Raw genomic sequence first — 21,489 nt, forward strand, 5'->3', positions numbered from 1 at the left:
TGAGCTATGAAATTAAAGAGCAAATGCATGAGTTCCTTGTCAAGAAGAAGAAATATTTTCACGGAGAAAGTGTTAATGAACTTCATTAAGACATGGAACAAACATAATTAAATGGCTTGTTGTTACAGCTGAGTAAATATCTTCCTATACATGTAATCCTTGAATTTAGTCCATCAAGACTTTAGAGGCTGTCAAAGTTCGACTTGTCTTTTTATCTTACACTATCAGTATTTTGAAGAATTGAAAGAAAATTGTGTGTTATTGTAGAAACAGTTCGAAATAACTTCTTATTCCAGACCTTTGACTTGTTTAAGGGAGTGTCAGTGCTGAAAAGAAAGGAACACAAATAATTTTTTAATCTGATCTGGCTGCATTTTACTGCAGATATAATTTTTTCCTAGTGATGGGCACATCAATTCTCATTGTACACACTTGTTTCACTTGTTTGAAGTATCAGTTTATGATTGTTTCAAAGGTATGGAATATCACTACTTTCATAGCTGATGCAGCACGAAAGTGGGGGTTATACAATATTATACTACAAATACTTACACAAGGGAATAATACAGAGTCACTGCAGAACAGATACATGAATATGGCATGTGTATGTTTTTAAAAATCTTCTCTTCATGCAATTACTTGTTATTTGCATGAATATAATGGTAAGCTATAATGGCAGTTAAAAATCTGTCCAGGATACCGCGATTTACTGACATTAATAATAAAGTTTCTTGATTGCATTTATTCTTATTCATTTTTCAATGCTTTGTCAGCCCTATACAGAATCAGAAGTCTTGATATAAGGGAACAATATAAATGTAAGATTTTGTAGATTCACATGCTATTAACGGGCCACAGGAGTTGGGGAGGAGTTACTCACAGATTTATTATGTGAGCAGAACTATGGGTAACTTAGGGAAGTTCTGTGCATTTTTTTTTTTTTCCTAGGGAATCTTAGATTTTACACTCAGAGCAACTCTGCTTACTACTCACACTGATAGATGGGCACTTCCATACTACCAAAGGGAAAATATTGTTCCCTGGCTCTGCTAAACCTATGACATATTTAAACAGCATCAGCCAGTCTGCTCCAGGTGAAGGAAAAAAATACCAAGAGGTTTTGGTGACACATTACATATGTCAAGTTATCCTAACTTTTCTTAACAAGTAAACTTTACTCAGGATCAACATGTAGTGGACAAAATGTTTTCAAAGACTCACAGAAACCTGTTTAAAAGGCAGAAAAGTGTTTCTATGTAACTTTTTGAGGGGATTGTAGAAAATTGGGAGAGGACTGTAAAGTAGAAGAATTAAGAAAATGGTGTAAAGTGAAACTGGCTTTACATTCACAGTGTTAAAAAAGGTCTGCATTTTCAATGATAGGCAAAGGTGGCCATTTGCAAATTTCTTCATATCAGTCTATCTGGACAGAAATTATGTGCTTTATACTGGCGAGAAGTGGAGAGTCTTATATGAATTTGAGGAGTATGGATGAATATAACCCATGTGGTGTGTGACTCTCTTGTGCTGCATATTGTTTTTGTCTGGCATTTGTCAGACCTGCTCATTTTCACAGAGAACAAGTATTTTCCTAATCCGTTAGAATTCAGGGCAATTTTCAAGGTTGGTTCTGAAGCTGCCACTAGCAAGTCTTGTTAAATGGAGATCATAAACTGATAGATCCAGTCATCTAAAAAAATTTCCATTTAGACATTATAACAGTGCCTCCTGGTACTATCGTAAATACATAATTTAAAAGCCTGTTTAGCTTCACCAGCACCTGCAGGTGTATTGGCAGCACATGGAAGATTATTCTGATCTGTTATTCATAATTCTGCCATTGGATGATTTAATCTGTTTCATTGACTCTAAACTGGAAAGCAGAAAGAAGATGTGGGATGGAAGTTTCCTTTCTCACTCTCATGCAGCTCTGTGCTAGGTGAGGTAGACCAGGTATCTTGTCAGACACTGGGAAATGTGAGAGTTTCAGAGCCTTATTAATTTTGGTAAGCTGTTTCTAAACAGCTGTTTCAGCCTAACTCAATGTCTGTTTCTCAAAGCAAAAGGTTTGGGTTTAGGGTTTTTTTCTTTAATTTTGTTTCAGGTTTCTTTTCTGTTTTGTTTTCCTAGTGTAATTTTTCTTCCTCCACCCTTCCAGTTCATTGGAACAATGATGGTAACAGCCACTGTATGGATGAAATAAAATAAAAAGAAGCTATTTTCTCCCATTTACAAGGAAAGAAGTTTACTTCTGCACTGGGATATACTTATAGAAAAGACACTTAATGGCTGATTAAACACTGGAAAGACAACCAATGGTTCGCTTAAATATTGAACAGAAACCACCGAGATTGTAGTTTTGTTAATTAGTTCTTAGTATCATGAGTTTTGATTTGCCGAGTTGGATGCATCTGTTATTAATTTAGATTTTTATACATTGGGATTTTTGTTTTATTCAACACTAATTAACAGTTAGTGATATTCATGGGATGTGCTCTGTTTAGAGTCAGAAGCAGGACTAGTTGAATAAGAAATTAATATTCAGGCAATAAAAAATGTGGCCAAAATGAACAGTTTTGATATGAAATGAGATGATTAATGTAGATGACTGCATGGGCAATTTAAAGCTTTAGTGAAATATATTTTTTGGCTTTGAAATTTAATTAATCCTAGCTCATTACACAGTGCTATGCACTGTTCAAACATATGCAGCATTTATAATCATTCTGATTCCCAGGACTGCCATGGAAGTGCATTTCAAATTGCAAAGTCACAGCAATTTCTACCATGACAGGGTCAATTCAGAGATGGACAAAGAGTGCATTGAATTTAGCATCTAAATCAGAGAGCAGAAAAAATCCAGAGGAACCTCCACAGTTGCAGTGGGATAAAACAGGAATTAGGGGGGCTAGGACAGCTTAACTAGGTGTGTTTTATCCAAAGCATGTCTGTTAGGATTTTCTTGCTAGTGCCAGAGGGAATTGTTGGATCAAAGGAAAAGATAATGTGAAAATAGTATGTTCAATGATAGCACCTAGGGAATCTGTCAACAGCTTCATGTCATCACCTGGGATTACCCGATCTTATGTTAATGTCTGTGCTCTGTATATTGCATATTGGTAGCTACTAGCTTGTAAAATATTGTTTATATGGGAAGCAAAATACCATGTATTGGTTGGTTTTTACATTTCCATGTTGTTAAATTTGAATGCTGATTGACCATTTGCATTGAAAGTAGCAAGAAAATAGTGCTTTAGTCTTTTTTTCTATAATGAATCGTTGGTTTATCTAACCAAGTAATAGCTGTATGAAATACCAGTGTGCTGCTGTTTCCTGAAATAATGACAGTCAGTATCTAATTTATAAATTAATCCAATGAAGAAATGGAATAACTCTGATCAATTTTTTATTCTGATAAATCCGTCATGGAATAAATAAAAATTATGGTAGCATCTGGTAGAAGATAACAGTTTTTTTAAAGACTTAAGTTATTGACATGATAACATTTTAAAAGCAGAAGTGATGATGACAATGTACTGCTGCCTTATCAGCAAATGCAGCTGTGAAGAAAATTCCTCATCCTAGCAAGTAATCCATTACATGTCACAATCTCTGCAGCTACTGACCTTCTTCTATTAATTTATTAATTTATCTAATTTGGATATGAGGACAAGCAGAAGCAGTTATTCCTTTTGTTATTACAGTATTTCATTTAAAATAATATCTGAGTACACAAGAATGTATGTTACTAATGAAGTAATACTCTGAAACTGAGTATTATTTCATCAGTAAAGAAAAGTATCAGCACGCCTGGTGGTGTAAATTTTAGATATATTGTAAGGTGAATGTCACTAGAACTGTAAGGAAAGTTAACAGCATACAGAAAAGTAGAGCAAGAAAATACGATGTTTTTCAAAATGAACCGATAATGTAAAGGTCTAGAGCTACATTACCTTGGTCTGCACTAAATATGTAAACCAGAATTAGTCTCATTAGCCCAAGGAGAGGAAACACGGCAGAAAAATGCCAATTTTTTCATGATGGAATTAAACTGAAGCACTGCAGGTTGTAAATCTCACAATTGAGGTACAGTGAACAAACCAAAATTAGGCACATAAATATAATATGAGGATGCTAGAGGAAACAAACAAAAAATCCCCCCATTAATAACTGAATGAAATTTGTGTGAATGGTTGTTGTGGACCCATTGATGGACAGTATTCCTATTATAGGACTAGCAAAGTTTTGATCAAACCTTTCCAGCAATGAGTTTTCGTCTTTGTGATTTCCCTCAGGGTTGATCCACACTGGAGTAGATTCCTGACTTGGAAAGCAAGTTGCTTTCCTGGGGGAAAAAAAGAAGTGGTTCGGGGATTTTTTTGTTGGGTTGTTGTTTTTGTTTTGTTTTCTTTATTTAATGGAGAGGACAGAACAGTTCTCACTTCTCCTTTCCTTCCAAGAAAAAAAAATATTCTTGGCTCATCTTTGACTTTTGGAAGAGCAAGCTGATCAGTTTGGGTAGCCGTGCCATCCGATGGTTTTTACTTAAGTCTCAATGTTAAGTTGAGACAAATAAATTTTAAGTTTTCTTCAGTCTAAAATTTTGGTGACATAAAATTAGGTATTGTCAAATTTTATCTTGCATTAGGTTCTTTCTGCCTTTTAAATATGCCAGAAGTCCCGTCCACTTTGTTTCAGTTGTTTTCCAGCTATGTTGGAGGCTCCATATTGACTTCTATATTTTTTTCCCTTTTCAAGTTAAGTTGTCTTTTGAAAAGGAAAAATACGGAAGAAACCCACAGTTTCATGTTCTTTTTAATTTCCTTTATTTTTTCAAATACCTTCTTAGGCTCTATATTTTGTTTTGTGTTTGTGACACTTCTCTTTAGAACTCAGTACTAGGCTCCCTCACAACAATTTTTCTTTTACTGAATCAATCATCAAATTATGCCTGTCATAATATTACAAACCTGTATTTTTTGAATTGTTTGTGCAGATGATAATGTTTTTTCTCATTATCTTAAAAATCATAAAGAGGCTTGCATGAGGAACTGTTGAGTTACTTGTTCTTTCCTTTTCCTGTGTATGATGGTCAGCTGAGTATGATATTACTTTTGCTTGTCTTTGCTTTAAGTTCCATATTCTTGATTTTCATTGTTGAGGTCCTGTATTGCAGTTTATCAGTACTGTTTGAGAACGGGATCATTTTGTGTGAACACCAGACACAGTTAATTTGGTTTTTATTTATATGGAATTTCTGGGTTGGTATTTGACTGAATGTCATCAGATGTTTTGTAGGCATATTTGAAAGTGGTGCTTGGGTTTGGTGGGGGTTTTTTTGTTTCTTTGTTTGGGTTGTTTGGGGTTTTTTCCTACTGATGGAGCAGAGGGGCTATTTCTTGTATTGTTTTAAATTGATTGCAGTGAGCTATCGGTTGTATGATATGTATTTTTTGTAGCTCGTACATCAGAGTATTTCCCTGAGTTCTTTTCTTACGTAAGTACTAAAGAACCAGAATTTTAGAAATAACTAAATAATTAAAAAAATTTTTTTTGGGTTGAAACAATATTTTTTAGGTTTTTTGCCTTCATGAAAACACTAATGTTTCTGTAGCGCTCAATATGTTTGAGAAGAAGAGATGAGGTTGTCTTTTCTTTTTCCAGTGGTCTCACTGGAATTTAGTATTTTCCTTTTTGTGAATTTATATAATTCTTTAGTTATTGTGGAGATAAAGTTGTCCTTTTTTACTGACTGTGAAGCATATCCAGAATGTCTTGTGAACTAAGCAGCTAAAAAAACTTGTTAAAGCAAAATGGTCTGTCACGCAAAGGCTTGTCACTTTGGAATTATTACTATTAGAGAACTAAGCACAGAGGTTACTCAGCTGCAATTCACACTTGAAGGCTCAAGAATCACTGCAGCATGATAAGTGCTGTAAAAAACTTCTATATTGAGAATGAGGAGCTTCAGCATTCATTTAAAAATAGCTTTATACCTTTCATGTATTTAAACAGATAAACCCTATTATCCCGGTTTATAAAAATAATTCTAATAATGCAAGTGAAATTTGACTGTTTGTAAATGTATAGTAAGCCAAAGAGCAAAAAGCTTCAAAACAAGTTTGTAATTAAGCATCTGCACTAGAAATGCAGATATGAAATTTCATATTGAAGCCTGTCTGCAGTTGTCTTGAAAGGGAAGGCAGGAGGAGTGGATTAGTCTGAAAAATAGTAATAGAAAAAAAGCCTGATATGCTGTGGCATTTGGGGGATTTGCATACATTGCGTATTATTAGGTCAGAGAAGTTATTTAACATCTAAAGTTAAGACACAAAATGATTACTGTGAGAAACAGCTAGCATTTAGATGAAGGAAATCCAAGGCTTGAGAAGTCTTGAACTTGCAAAGACTCATGTAAAAGTTTAGTTTTAGTTAATATGGTGTCTGTCTCACATGTTTGTTGGAAAACAGTACCTATCTGCTTTTTCAGATGGGTGAACAAGTTGTGTTTTACTTTAACCACTTACGTCCACTTACTAAAAATTAACCGTTCTGTGTATATAGAGCTTGTTGTTTCACCACAGCAAGAACCATGTAGAGAAAAAAAGAAATAGTTATTACAGAGAAATACTAGTTTGTGGCAGTTCTTTATGTATGTATATTGCAGCCATGGTACATCTGAGGAGATGAATGGCATAATATTAAAAAAAAGAAGTGAAGATCCAATATACTGGATACATGGAAGAATCCAAAGACAGTGTCTATAGAAAATTCCAGTTCTTTTGTCAATTCTAGAGTTACTACAGCTTTCTTGTATTTGCTGTCTTAATGGATAAGTGTTTGCCTTAATTACCTCCCATTGCAAATAGTTAATTAGAGGTTATGTTCGACAGTTGCTACATGGGTTGCTACTATTTTCCAAGTCTTTTCTGATCAAAGAAACTATTAACAGATTGTAATTAAATACAGGTCTGAAAGACTATCATATTTAAACTCCAAATATACTGCATTACCAGGGTTAAAACAACGATAAAGCTGGAAATTCTCATTCTTATATTCATTATGCTACTTATAGGCATTGCAGTCCTTCACTACGAATTCTTATATTCTAAATAATGGCATATGGGAAGATCCTAGTACAAGTAAATAAAACTCTCATTACATTATAATTCTTATGAAAAGTGTTTTTCTTCTTATGGAACTGCCTTAGCACCACATTTATAATTGCTCTTTCCAAAATATAAATAGTATTTTAATCTTATTTTTAAAGTGTTTTTTATAATGTGAGTACTTTTTCTGGCTGTATGAAATGCATTTCTCATTCAGACAAATGACTTATACAACACAATAGGAAAAAACCAACTTCATGCTGTTTTTATAACTGATTTATAATAGGTGTGTTAACACAAAAACCTAATCAGGGAGTCTCATAGCCTCTGAGTCTCTCTATTGCAAGGAAATCTGACTTTACTTTCATTGCTATATTTTTTCCTGATGAAATATACTTACAAAATGATTTCTCAGAAGGTTTTGTCTATCATTTAGATACCAGGCTATAGATTACAACAGATATCAACAAGTAATGAAGTTATGGCAGCATAAAGGGAAAAATACTGCTTAACTGAACCTAAGTGACTGATTATGCATTTAGTGTTATGTCATTGTTTAAATTGTCCATAACCAGCATTTGGATAAAGAGGGAGTTCTTGTCAGCTGCTTTGTAAGGCTAAACTGTTTCTAGCAGTCTGAAAGATGCTGTGTGCACATCACATTTAAAAAATTTAAATTTAAATTTAAAAAATATCTAGCCACCTGGTAGCCAAAGAGTGTGCATAGTGTAAAACTATTCCAGACTCAGGTTCCCTTGTCTGAAGAGGATGTAAGGGTGTATTGTGTACATTTATACAATGGGGGAAAATCATTGTTGTGTGTAAGATTTCTGCTATGGAAAGAAAATATAGGTTTATTGAAACTTGGCAAGAGAATAATAAAAGAGATTATTTTTTTAGCATGTTTTTTTCAGCTGCCATTTGCCTCTTCTCAGTGCTTTTCCACAAATTGATGGAGTTTTACATGGCATGTTACCTTGTGGGGAAAATCCAAGACATATGATACAGATATCATTAGAAGTCTTTATATTTTAAAATATTTTTAAAAATGTTTTAAGATCAGACTGGATGTCAAACCAGTGTGTTCCTTCCACTGTATTAGCTGATTTCTTTAGAGGCATGAATGTGCTGTACTAAAAAGAAAAAGAAAAGCAGCCAGTCTTGTGATCAGTAGTAGCTGCTCAAAAAGGGAGTACCACCCTCAGCATCACATGCCAGATTGACATCTACATACATATATGTACAACCATAAAATTACTGTTTTGGTGATCATTCTTTAAAGGCAATGAGCAAAGGGAACAAGGTCTGACCAACAACATGGTATTTAATTTTTAATTTAATTTAATTTAATTGTTTAATTTCATAAAAATATGAATTTATGCAAAATGTAATGTGTGAATTATGGAAGACGTACAAAAAATTTAGTGTTATCCACAAGAAATTTATGTTCTGACCAGCAGCATAACATAATAAACAAAAGCTACAAAGGTTGGAAAGGAAGTGCTCATGATAATCTGATAATAATAAAGTGATCATCTCATCTCATTGGTTACTTGCATTTGTTGGGTGGTTGTTCAGCTGTTTTAGCTGTTCATAGTTAGAGATCTCCTTTGCCATTTGTCACTCTAATGATTTACTGTGGATCTTGCAGCAGGGTAAAATGATCTTAATGAAAAATTTGGAAGTTGAGAGGAAGGGGACTTCCTCAACATGGTGCAGGCAGAGTTTAAATTAAAGTTTACAGGGAAGGGAACCTCAATCTATCCCGCTCCTAACATTTTGATGCCAGTGCCAACAAGAGATGCCCAGAATCTGGAGAATGCTCAGAATTCAGCAGGTTTAGATAAGGACAAAGTTCTTCATTATGCAGGTAGTCAGGCACTCGAACAGACTGTACAGAGAAGCTGAGCATGTACCATCCCTGGAAGTTTTCAAGGTCAGGTTTGATCAGGGTCTGAGAAATCTGGTCTAGTGAGGAGTGTCCCTGCCCATGGCAGGGGGGTTGGAAATAGATGGTCTTTAAGGTCCCTTCCAGCCCAAACCATTCTATGATTCTCTTATTATAAAGAGAGACAGAAAATACAAGAAATAAGTAAGATGACAAAATGCACCGAAACACGTATTGCTGGTAGCTACAGTAGGTTAAGGATGGAAGGGTTGCAGATCTTTGCTCAATGAGAGGGTTTGTGCAAAGACTGCAAGGCAATTAGGAAAAAATTTAAAGTTAATGTAACGGGAAAGAATAAGACAATTCAGCAGCTCAGAGAGCAGATTATTTATAGCAGTTTATTGACAGGATAAGAATATTATTTTTAGCAGCATATTTTGAATGCTCTTTAGGAGAATTACATCAGTATGAGAGTCCAAAACACAGTACAATGACCAAAGGATTTGTCATCTAAAAGAAAGGTTAATGCTTTTAAACTCAAGACTTAGAAACATTTTCATCATTCAAAGTGTTTTGATATTTTTGTGCATCACAGGGAATGTAAATTGGTAAAATTAGGATTATTTGCACAGAAATATTTCAAAGTTATCTATATAAAGAAATAAAAGGCTATTTAATTTACTTTCTCTATTTCTTATATTAGACTGTTGACTGGGAAAGCCCAATAATACTTATACAGGAAAGAATGTAATGAATTTCACTGTAAGAATAAAAATTAACCATGTTTTTTCCTTTTTAATATCTGTCTGCTGGTAACACAGTTGGCAACACAGCTATTTAACTATCTTTATTACATTTTTTCCACTACTATTGACAAGCAAGCACCAGATCTACTGGATGGAGTTTCCAAACTGCTTCTGAGCAGTGATCCATCTGCAGTATGGTACAATAACCTTGACCACAAGAGAGATCTTAAAGCAGCTGAACGAATATGCTGAGTCACCCACCAATCTTTTTCTCTTTAGGACCAGAAAATACATTAGCCATGTGCATTTACAGGAAAATCTCAACTAGTGGAATTACATTTCTGATCAGAATGAAAAAGCTATCCAATAAATGTCTGCTCCTAAACCCCTCTAAACTGAAAAAGAATATTGTAATGTCTGTCTCCTTCCCAGGCTAAAAAAAGTAAATTAAGATATCTTAGTAATTCTGTAAATTCCGCATTTACCCACGTTATCATCAGTATTCTTTGATGAAAGTCTAAGAACTCATCAACATCTAGAAAATACCCATTGACAGAAGTTATTTTTAGAAGACACTTAACTGTTGTTTGTGGTGGCCAGTGGGCCTGTGGTACAAGGGACAAAGAGAGTCCACTGGTGGGACAGCCCCTAGTACCAAAGATCCTCCCCAGGTTAGGGTGAACAGAAAAGGCTTCCCCCAGAATGCTCTGCTTTGGTATGTTAAAGCACCCCAGTTCTGCTTTCTCGGTTGGCCCGTTGGCCTCCCCGCCCCTCGTTACCTTTTATGTCCCTGCCCTAGAAGCTTCTCCACTCCTTGTTCCCCCATTGGCCCTTGCCCCATCGCCACTCCCTCAGAGTTTCCCTATTGGTTCCCTTACCCTAGCCCTGCCTATGTACCGCCCCTGTGCCCTCAGATCATTGGTCCCTGATGCTTGCTCCGCTCCTGTATATAAACCTGGACCCTCCATCGTTCTTTCTCTTCTTCCCTGGACTCCTTCACGAGCATGGCTGCAATAAACCCCTCCCATGGAACTCTATACGAAGACCCTTCCTGCCTCTTTGCTGTCAACCCATTCTAGGGAGCTGTCTGTGTGTCTGCGTGTACACATGTGTGTGAGGGTGTGGTGGACCTGCTGGAGCGGCGTCACCTTGGAGACGCTTTTAAGAAGGTCACAGCGCCTCACCATCCAGCACTGCCAAGCTGGAGACCGCGACAGTTGTTCTTACGGAGTTTGTTGCTTTTGCATTTCTCCTGTGATGAGCAGAAATGGATCTGTTATCTTGTCCTGAGGTTGGATGGGGCTCTGAGAAGTCTGGTTTAGTGGAAGATGCCCCTACCCATGGCAGGGGTTTTGAATTAGGTGGTCTTTAAAGTCCCTTCCAACCCAAACCACTTTATGATTCTTATTCTATAATGTTGTTAGTAGACATTTAAAACAGTGTGTATCCCATTTCAAAAATACCCTATTTTAAGTTATAAGGAAATAGCAGTGGAAACTACTTCTGTGAAACATGAGAGGGAACAGGGACAATTTAGGGTGCATGAAACCCTGCAGATGTCAGCACTTCAGATGTTACCATCTGTAATTCCAAGCACAGAAATACTGATGGGTAAACTCTACCCTGATACACATTTAACCAAGGCCAGGTATTTAAATGGGTATTTTTCAGCTTCCTTTCCCATTCAACTACCTTCTTCAGGGCAGAGGCGATTCTTCTGGAATCCAGAACTTCACAGCAACTAGAGTCCAGCAGAGATGCTGGAGAATTTGTCCATTCTTGAGACTAATCAAAAAGAGACGCATAACAAGGATTTCTAGTATTTTAACTGCTTCCAGCCCATTTGTAATTAATTCCTGCTTTGAAGAAGATGTAGAAGGTGGTAGCGATATGCAGGATAGATAAAACCTAACCTGGTCAGTTCAACAAGAAATTACATGGAAAAAGAATTCCATTTGTCAAACAAAATACAAACTTAATGGTTCTGTTCAAACCTTGGGAATTACTTTTTCTTTAGACAGTCTGCTCAATGTACATCTTTGTCAAATATTCCACAGGGAATTTGGAAAGGAAATTTTGTACAATATGCTAAGATGTGAACAGTCTAAATGTTAAATATTTCAACTTATCTTTCTGTGAGAAAGTACATGTGGAAAACAGGATTTATATTAAAAAAAATCACCCCAATATTATTTTTTACTGTGTCATTTTAATAAATGTAGCTTAACTGTAATGTATCTGTTCAAAATTATTGGGGGGGACACAACAAAATACCCCAAAACAAGTCAAGAACATTACAGTGCTTTTGCTTTGAAAGGACCTTACCTTTTTAAATAAATACTTTGAAGTTGGAAGGAGAAAAAACCAATGAAGGTGGATGCCTTTGATTCTATAGATCTCGGGTGGAAACTGTTTGTTCTATAATCAGCTTTCTTTAGATTTAGCACATACTGGTCCTACTGATCCCAGGGTTTAATCCCCTGCAGGACTGCTCATATTCTGGAGATGTGCAGACAAATTTTATCTGTAGGGGAAGTTACAATTTTTTGCAATATTTAACATGAATGCATTTTATTATTGAGGAAATAGTGGCATTTTCTCCTTCTATTCAGACTTGCCTGCATGTTTATGAGAAATCTTGTTTAATATTTATATTAAGCTTCAGTTTAATATTTATATTAAGTGTGTCTGGTAACAGATGACAAAGACACAGTAGGAAATCTGTTGTCTCTAGATACATTTGCAAAACTGTGCATATAATTTCTATTCAGTGAGAAAGGATTAAATCATCTGTGTACTATTTTTTTGTAAATATAGAAGGTTAACTGGTTTTGGTGCAGTCAATTGTGATCAATTATGTAGCTCACAAAACATCTCTTTTTTGTATTTTTGTGTATTACAGGTAGCATAGTATACCTTGGGATGATGGTGGGGGCATTCTTCTGGGGAGGCTTGGCAGACAAGGTGGGAAGGAGACAATCACTCCTGATATGCATGTCTGTCAATGGATTCTTTGCCTTCCTGTCATCATTTGTCCAGGGCTATGGCTTCTTCCTCTTCTGTCGCTTGTTTTCTGGATTTGGGTAAGCTCCTCTGGTTCTGTTCGTTTTCACAGTTCTGTGTGTTAATAAAACTTTTCTGTTTCCAAAAGAACAGTATTTAATGTAGAAATACAGTCTGTGTCAGGGGATGAGAGAATTAAGCAAGGTAGCTACTGCAGTCCTAAAGAACACTTGAAGGGGAAGAGTAATGATTTTAGGGGAAAGACACAGACTGAAAACTGTGAGATTGAGTTTGTTCTTATATTGGAAAGAATTTGTTTTGTGAACTTGATGAACTTGCTTAACTCTTTTATACCTGAGCTTCTTTATGTACAGTACCTTGTTCAGTCAGCAAAATAACATTCTCCTCACAGGTGTACTCTAAGATTTTGGCAATATTTGTAAAGTTTCTAATGTCTTTGTGTGCACAGTATTGTTTATAATAGCATTGCATCAAGACAGTCAGATTTAAAACAGGGTCCTAAACTGTCCCAAATGTTTTTGTTCTTTCTGAAAGTACTGTGTTTGTAGACTTGTGTTTTCTTTATTTTTCATTTAAATAACTTCTCAGTTGTTGGAAAAGTTTAAGATAATTCTAATGGTTGATTAAGTCTATAATTTTAAACTTTTATGAGCAGAGATTGAGATACATAAGTAATTTACTATGAGAAAGCTTCTACTTTTACTGTACACTTGGATAAACTAGAGTTCTGTTCTGCAGAGTGCGTAGTTTAGCACTTCTGGCCATTGCTTGGTTCAGATTAAGACTCCTAATTACAGTTTCAATTCTGACTACTATCAGTCTTTAGTATGCTGAATAGTCAGGATCTGGCAAGAGCACAGCAGCTGGATTGTAAAGTCATGCACATGAACTGCACTGCTTGTAGGGTTTGTTGGCTTTATGGTTCAGTAATGCAGTTATGTGAGGTTTGTGTTTTTTGAAATCCTTTGAACTGATGTCCTGGGTTGCAGTGCATTCTATTACCATCCCCATGAGCTGTTGAAATCAGGTGGGGCAGTGTTTCCTTGCCTCCTCCCCCCAGACTATCTTTCTGTTAAGGGCCCATCAATGCCCTGCCGCATGACTCAGAGATAACTCCGTCCGGACCATCTTCTGTTAATGAGCCTAATCAACACTTGGCCTCATGACTCATTACCCCATTGTGAGATGCTCCACCCAGAGGGAGGAACCAGGCATTCCATCCTGGATATAATCTGAGATTCTGAACACCAGAGAGAACCTTCCCACTGGATTTCCAGAGGACAGGAGCTATACAGCCACCACTGGACCTGAGGAAGAGCAGACCCCTTTTCTACAGGATCACCACTTCAGAGGACTGCAGCCACCATTCTGTTGGACTGCTACCACCACCCTGATTAACAGGGTGTCAGGTTGTATCTTGACTCTGTCAGTTTGAACCAGTGTTTTCTGCCTTTATTTTTGTTTTCCTATTAAATTGTTATTCTGACTTGGTGTCTCCCACTAGTTTGTTTTCAAACTAGTACAACTGGTCTGAAGTAGGCTAGCACAAGACGTGAATACCCAAAAGAAATTACCACAGCACTCAGTAAACTGATTTAGGAAGAGGAATGGAAGGGCAAGAGGAGAGAGAAAAATGTGAGGAGTCCTCTAGCTAGAAGAATCTTAGTCTGTCACCAGATTGTCAGATATGACTTTATAAGACAAAAAGAGGAAATGGCAATATTCCAATTACTACAAAAAACTCCAAATCCCATAGAAAAACAAAATTTCAAAAATCCTGTATTGTAAATCACCATCAGGTCCAGGAGCTACTTTTTTTTACTCCATGGAGAAACACTACAGATCATGTTTCATGACACTCACTCTTCTGTGATCCTGGCAAAGTTGAGAAGCTTGTTGTGTTACTGCTTAGCCTGGCCGGTTCCTTGGGGCAGCTTTGGACCCTTATACTACAAAGGTTTGTTTTTTGGCAGACAGTTTTGGCTTTCGCCAGAATTGTCCCTTTTGGGATATACTGCTAAATATGTATTTATTATGCCTCGTGAGAAACTTGCCTGCACTATCTCCTCCTCACCTGTCCAGGAGCTTTTACAGTAACAGTCAGTGCCTGTAGCTTTCCTTGTGATACATGTCTGTCCTTGATTGGGAACCATGTTCTATTGTGTCCCCAGCTTATGATTAATGGTCCTTGAAGGAGCAGGCCCTTCATACCTGTATCCTATACTTCTGTGTGGGCCCCCACTCTGTTCGACGTCCTCCTACCTCATCTTTGAGAGCTACATGAATAGATCATAGACAATTTGTCACCATGTACTGTATTTTTAATGGGCTCTCCAAAACAAAACAAACCCCAAACCAATCAAACAACAACAAAAAAGACAGCATGAACTGCAGAGTCATTCCTCATAGCAACTACTGCAGAGGGAGGTCCATGGAAGGGTCAGATTTGCTGTGTTCTTCAAAGATTGGCTTTTTCCCCTGAATAATCCCCTTCAAGTGGTATCAGAGTAGCAGTGTGAAAGCCATGCAGTTTCTAGAAAAGAATCTGTTTCTCATACCTTCAAGGTGAGGAAAAGCTCATCTTGATGGTATGTTTCCCCTTTTCCAGTCAACGGGCACCTCACTAAATTGCTGCAGTTTCTCAAATATGGAGGATAGTGGCTTAGAAACTTCATCTTGCAAGACCCACTGATGTATCTCATCAGGTCCCATCAGCCTGTGCACCCTCAGGCTACTTAGGTGTTCTTGAACATGATCTTCTCCTGCAGTGAGATGTTGTCATTCTTCCAGCTCCCCTGCCTTGCTCGCTGCAGCTGATGTGGGTGGGGCTCTTTTCAATGAAGACTGAGGGGAAAAAAATGCTGTTGAGTGCCTCAGCCTTCTTGATATCCAGGCAACCAGGTCTCTGGCTTCCTTCAGGAAAGGGCACACGTTTTCCCTGATCTTCCTTTTCTTGATGACATACCACTGTACCTCTGTTTTCAAGGAAGGATGCTTTGTTCCAGTAATTTTGTGTGATTCAAAGAGCCCAACTATGGAATTAGAATGATTTTAAGGAAAGAACAATGATATGTTTTAAAGGCAAAATAGTATTGTTACTCAGATTGGAGAGAAGTTTTCTGAAGGGGCAGAGAGTTATCTGGACAATTTCTTTTAATTAAAGATCACTGAAATATTAAGAAGTATTCAAATGATATAAAATAATTTAGGTATATAGAGTTTAAACTGCTTTGTTATCTTCTAGATAATAAAAAAATGGTTAAGAAGCATGAAAAATAAAACCAGTATCTGATAGAAGGTTTTATTTATTAAAAAAAGACTATAAAATATGTTGTTCTTATAATGTCTTGCAGTGAAAATGTGTTTATAGAAGTAAAATGTTCAGTGAAAAAATATCCCTTCAAATACTTCCCCCCCCCCCCCCCATTTTTAATCTGAAAAAATCTTAAACTAGTAAAACTTTTGCAGGCAAAAAAAAAGAGATTTTGAATGCAAACCAGTATAAATAATATAAAGATATTGCTGCACAAAGAGTATTGGTACATACAAAATTCTGAAATGTAAACTTAAGCTAGAGAAAAGAATGAAGAAATGTTGGAAAGTCTGCAAAATAATCTCCTTTTCCAGAAAATAATATCAGAACTGTGATTTTTCCATTTATGAATTGAAAATCAAAACTCAGAAGAAAATTGAATCCAAAAGCCTGATAAAGGTCTAGGAGGGCTTGAGACATGGTTTCCTACAAAGTGAAAAGATCTAGACAAGAAACTGTGAGTTGTATTCATCATTAGCCATTGGGGGAAGGTGCAAATGTTTATCATCAAAAAGCACCTTGTTGTATCTGTCTGAAATTGTGAAAGGAAGGTTTCTCTGATACAGAACATGACTCACAAGATAGTTAACTTGAATGAAGCTGGAGCTGTTGTCTGTTCAACACCACCTCTGTGAAATATTATTCTCAGCTACAGAATTTTATCCAATTTCTAAAAAATGTTAAGCTATTAGTTTAATATTTTTGATACTTAAAATTCTAGATGCAATTTTTTAAGGTACAACAACTAAATTTATAATAAAGTGATTAAAACTGTACTATAGATTTGTTTTATCCCAGTAAATTTCATTTTGGTTGCTTTGAGATAAGCAAATGTTATACAAATTGGGGGAAAAAATCATGCTTATCCAGCCCAAATACTACTTCTAAAACAAATCAAAGTTTTCATGCAGTGAAAACTAGCTAAAATAAATTCCCTGAGATGAACTACAGTTTATAAATTTTTCAGGCAACTTCATATGTTCGCTCCTGGTAGAAAGTTATTCTTTCTTCTGAGCAAAACAAAAAATGCTAAATAAATGTGTCCTATTTTAAAAGCACACATTATTTTCAGGCTGAAAAGATTTCTTTCAATTTGCCAGAACTGCCAACTTGGCCAAATTTCTTCTCCAGGCCCACGGAAATATTAGGAAATACAGGTTAGATGTTGTTGGCTGATGTAACTAAAAGCTATTAAGAAGCTTTTTCCCTACCTGTTATCTCTTGTGAATGAAAGTCTTTCTCAAGATGCATTAATATAACATTTCTTTTCCAGACTACTTTAGACTATACTTCATTAAATCTGACTCTTACCTTCAGATGGCTTTTTTCATCCTTCCTTAGACAATCTCTTAACCTTCCTGCAGTACTCCTTCTACATTACTGGTATTCACCACAGAGTGCTGGTGTCACTGTAGTAGAACAAAACTCATGACTCAGATACATTCTCAAATTCTTCATAAAGAATCAAAAGTTAGCAAAAATCTCAAACGGTGAATTTGGTTTCTTGTAACTTGCAGTTTTGAGGTGGTTGTCTCTGTAAGTCCACACATGCTGACTTTTACCAGCAGTTTTGTAAAGTCAAAGGCTTTACTAAAGTTAGACAATATCCACAACCTTTCCCTCATCCACAAAGTTGGTGATTTTAAGGGTGACCCTATTATAGAAGGAGATTCACAGAATGTCTGTGTTGGAAGAGACCTTCAAGATCATCTAGTCTAACCCATCAAGTCAGTCAAGCAGGACCTGCTTTTCACAAACCAGACCCATGCTGGCTGGGCCTGATCCCCTGGTTGTCCTATATGTGCCATGTGATGGTGCAGGTTGATCTGCTTCATGACCTTCCCCAGCACCAAGGTCAGGCCTGTAGTTTCCCAGATACTCCTTACAACCCTCCTTGTAGATGGGCATCACGTATCCCAACCTCCAGTCAACTGAGGCCTCCCCAGCTGGCCAGGACTGCTGGTAAATGATGGAAAGTGGCTTGGTGAGCACTTCTACCTGCCACCCCCAGGACCCTTGGTGGATCCTATCCAGTCTCGCACACTTGAGCAAACCTAAGTGGTGTAGTGGGTCACTGAACATTTCCCCTTGGATTATGTTGGACTATGGATTATGCATCTCTCTCTCTTACAGATCAGGAGGCTGGGTACCCTGAGAACAACCGGTCTGACTATTAAAAATTGAGACAAAGAAGACGCCAATCTTTTCTTCATCCTTTGGCACTGTTTCCCCCCTCATGTAAAAAAGGCTGGATATTCTCATTAGCCAGCCTTTGTTGTTAATATATTTTTTGAAACATATTTTTGCCTTTTACAGAAGTAGATAGATTAAGTTCCAGTTGGGTTTTGGCCCTTCTGATTTTCTCCCTGCATAACCTCATGACACCCCTGTACTCTTCCTGAGTGGCCTGCCTAGTCTTTCATAGATCATAAACTCTCTTATTTTTCTGGAGTTTGGCTCTCTGTTCAGTCAGGCTGGTCTTCTTTCCTGTTGGTCCAACTTCCAGCCCGTGGTGACAGCCTGGTCCTGCACTTCTAGGATTTCTTTCCTGGAGAACGTCGAGTGTTCCTGGGCTCATTTGCCCACTATGACTGCCTTCCAAGGGACTTTCTCATCCAGGCTTCTAAACAGGACCAAGTCTGTCTTCCACAAGTTCATGGTGCCTTGAACCTTGCCACCCTTCCTTGTGTCTCCGACAATGAAAAGCTCTGTCATTTTGTGATCACAGTGGCCTAGAGAGCCTCCAACCATCCTACCACATCACCTACCAGTCCCTCTCTGTTCACAAACAACAGGTCCTGCAGGGTGCCCCTTGTTGACATCCTGACCAGCTGTGTCAGGGCATTATCTTCCACACACTCCAGGAACCTCCTGCACTGGTTCCTCTTCATTCTGTTGCTTTTCCAGCAGACATCGAGTAGGTTGAAATCCCCCACAGGAGCAATGGGCAGTGATTGTGAGAGTTCTCCTAGCTGCTTATAGACTATTTCACCTGCCTTTTCTTCCTGGTTTGGTGGTCTATAGCAGACACCCACCATGGTATTTGTCTTTCAAGTAAAAACTTGAAAAGAAGGAAAAAGAAGAAGAAAAATCTACAAAAGAAAGACTTCATTAGCAATGATTTTGTGGTTACCAATACTGGCATATGTGAAAGCAATTTATCCGACATATCTAGAAAATTCTTTGCTATTATAAGCCCGAATGTGCATTAAACTGGACTTTTTTTAATACTGTTGGGTAAATTCAGGGAATGAATTATTTACCTGTCAGGTCATCTTTCATCAGAACTGACTATTGTAGAGTTCAGTAAATAATCATGTGAATCTTTTTACAAGAACTCTCTTGCTATTAATAGCATACAGGCCACTTGTGTACCTGCAAGGAAACGTCTTCAGTATTCATAGTCCAAAGAAACACTTGTATTTAAAAATTGGTACAATGATCTGCAAAGCTTAGTCTTTGGTGTGATGCAGTTTTCTAGGGCTTTATCCAGCAGTTCTCAAGGAAAAGGTCGGTCTGTTTCCTCACCCTTAGATACTTTGCCAGTCTAATGGCAGTTCTGAAAGGAAAACAATAGAGATACTTTTCAATGAGACTTGTGGTACTGGGCTAGAGAATTGTTAAGAAGAACTGTTATGTGCAACTGGATGGAAGGACAAGGAGTGATGGGCTGTTTCCAAATCTCTGAATCTGTGTTTTGAGCTCTATCACTGTTTAACAAATTGCAAATTACAAGGTGACAACTTGGAAATGCCGTCTCACACAGACACTACCTATTTTTAGTCTGGATGTTGTCCAAGTTTGAAAGAGAAAACAAGGTATTTCAGAACACCATCTTACCTTGTATATTTAGTATTCTGTAAGGGCTTTTTTTCCTAATTATCTCTATTCCTTGTATGCGTTTGCATTTCAAGCCCCTTTGGCTAGTAAATCTGCAAATAAACAATAGCTTCTGTCTGAAGCCAGAGGTTTCTGAATGCCTCACAGAAGTGTTCTCATCCCAGCTGTCACACTGTGCAGCTGCCAAAATCTGTTGTGACAAATCACGGCTCTGAAGGTAGATTAGCAGACATTTATCATCTTTGTTTGTAACAAAGAAAATGCAAATGTACCTTAGCTTATAGTTTGTTTCACTGAATCCTACTCTCTTAAGGTGCATCACTTAAATCTCCTTTTGGTTTCACCTTTCTCACAATTTCACAGAACAAACATGAATTGAGAGTATACATAAATACATAAATATACTTTCTCTCTTGCTCTGCCTACTTCTGATGGAGTTGATTACATAAGATGAAGAATAACTGAAAAAAATCAACATTTGTCATTCTTTTGATAGACATTTATGCTATTCTCCCACATATAGATAACATGTGCAGTAGCAAAAGGTTCCTGCTGTTCCTTCATTGTTGTTCTTGCATATATTCCTACATATTTACAAAAAAAGCAAGGCTGAAGTCAGGCATCCTTTTGTTTCAGGTGAAAAGTTTGATCCTTATTGAGCGAGAGCACTTACTTCACAATCTTGGGTCAAGCTCAGTGAAGTTTTGCCTCCTGTTGGTATTAGATTGTGCCTCATTAGAGAATGTGTTATTCTGCCGACAGGTATCACTCATGATCATCATCCCAGTGGCTTAGATCACAGATCTAAGATCTTAGATCCCAAATGGTTAGTGGGTTTTTAAATCTTTTAAAGAAATGTTCAAGCTCCACACACTTTATCTGCGAAGATATTAAAAAATACTTTAGTTTTTGTATATGCCAACGAGATACGTACTTTTTGCGACCCCTAAGGAAGTAGTGCATGGACTTCTTTATGGTATTTGTGGGTAGCATGTTTCTGTCCACTGCTTGGGTTAGGGTAACTCAAGCAATAACAGAAATGAATAACAGATGAGATGTAAAAACTTCAGCTTTCTTGAATAAGTTGTGTTTAGGAAAGTTAAAATCCTTCCCATTTTTGGAATGAATGCTCTTCTCAAGTCAACACAGTTTTCACAGGCTTTTCATCTGCACAGACAGACATATTAAGAGAATAATACAGTTTCATGTATCAAATTGTTTTCTACAAGTGACAATGAGCTATATAATTTGCAAACACAGTAACAGCAAACAACCCACTGTATCATACCAATTAATTGCCAGAAGCAGACTTTACACTGTGTCCTGTGGGAAAATAGCATTTGCATTTCCCTTAAAACAAAAGATTAAGTCTTCCTACTGAAAAATTAGTGGCAGCTCTGCTTTTAATTTTACTTGAAATTCCCTCCTGTGCCTGCCACCATGCATTCCAGAAAATGTTGGTGGGCAACAAAGAGGCAGTCTGCTTTCAAACTTACAATACAAAAATGTTGAGAAACAAATTCTGTTCCTTCCATGAAGGTATGGAAGGGCTTACCTGGAGGCACTGAA

The 21,489-nt window shown here is 37.0% G+C and overlaps 1 protein-coding gene across 1 annotated transcript in view; it reads left to right on the forward strand.

Annotated features, from left to right (window-relative positions):
* Positions 1-21,489, forward strand: part of SV2C (synaptic vesicle glycoprotein 2C) — a 113,151-nt gene that overhangs the window by 38,762 nt on the left and 52,900 nt on the right. Inside the window, exon 3 of the mRNA XM_042012816.1 lies at positions 12,646-12,826. Coding sequence (XP_041868750.1) covers positions 12,646-12,826 — 181 coding nt within the window. The remainder of the gene's footprint in view (positions 1-12,645; positions 12,827-21,489) is intronic.

This window comes from Corvus kubaryi, unplaced genomic scaffold (genome assembly GCF_017639235.1).
Source record: "Corvus kubaryi isolate FWS band 111438036 unplaced genomic scaffold, C.kubaryi_AGA036_p1.0 split1-37296, whole genome shotgun sequence".
In the NCBI taxonomy this organism is placed as follows: Eukaryota; Metazoa; Chordata; class Aves; order Passeriformes; family Corvidae; genus Corvus; species Corvus kubaryi.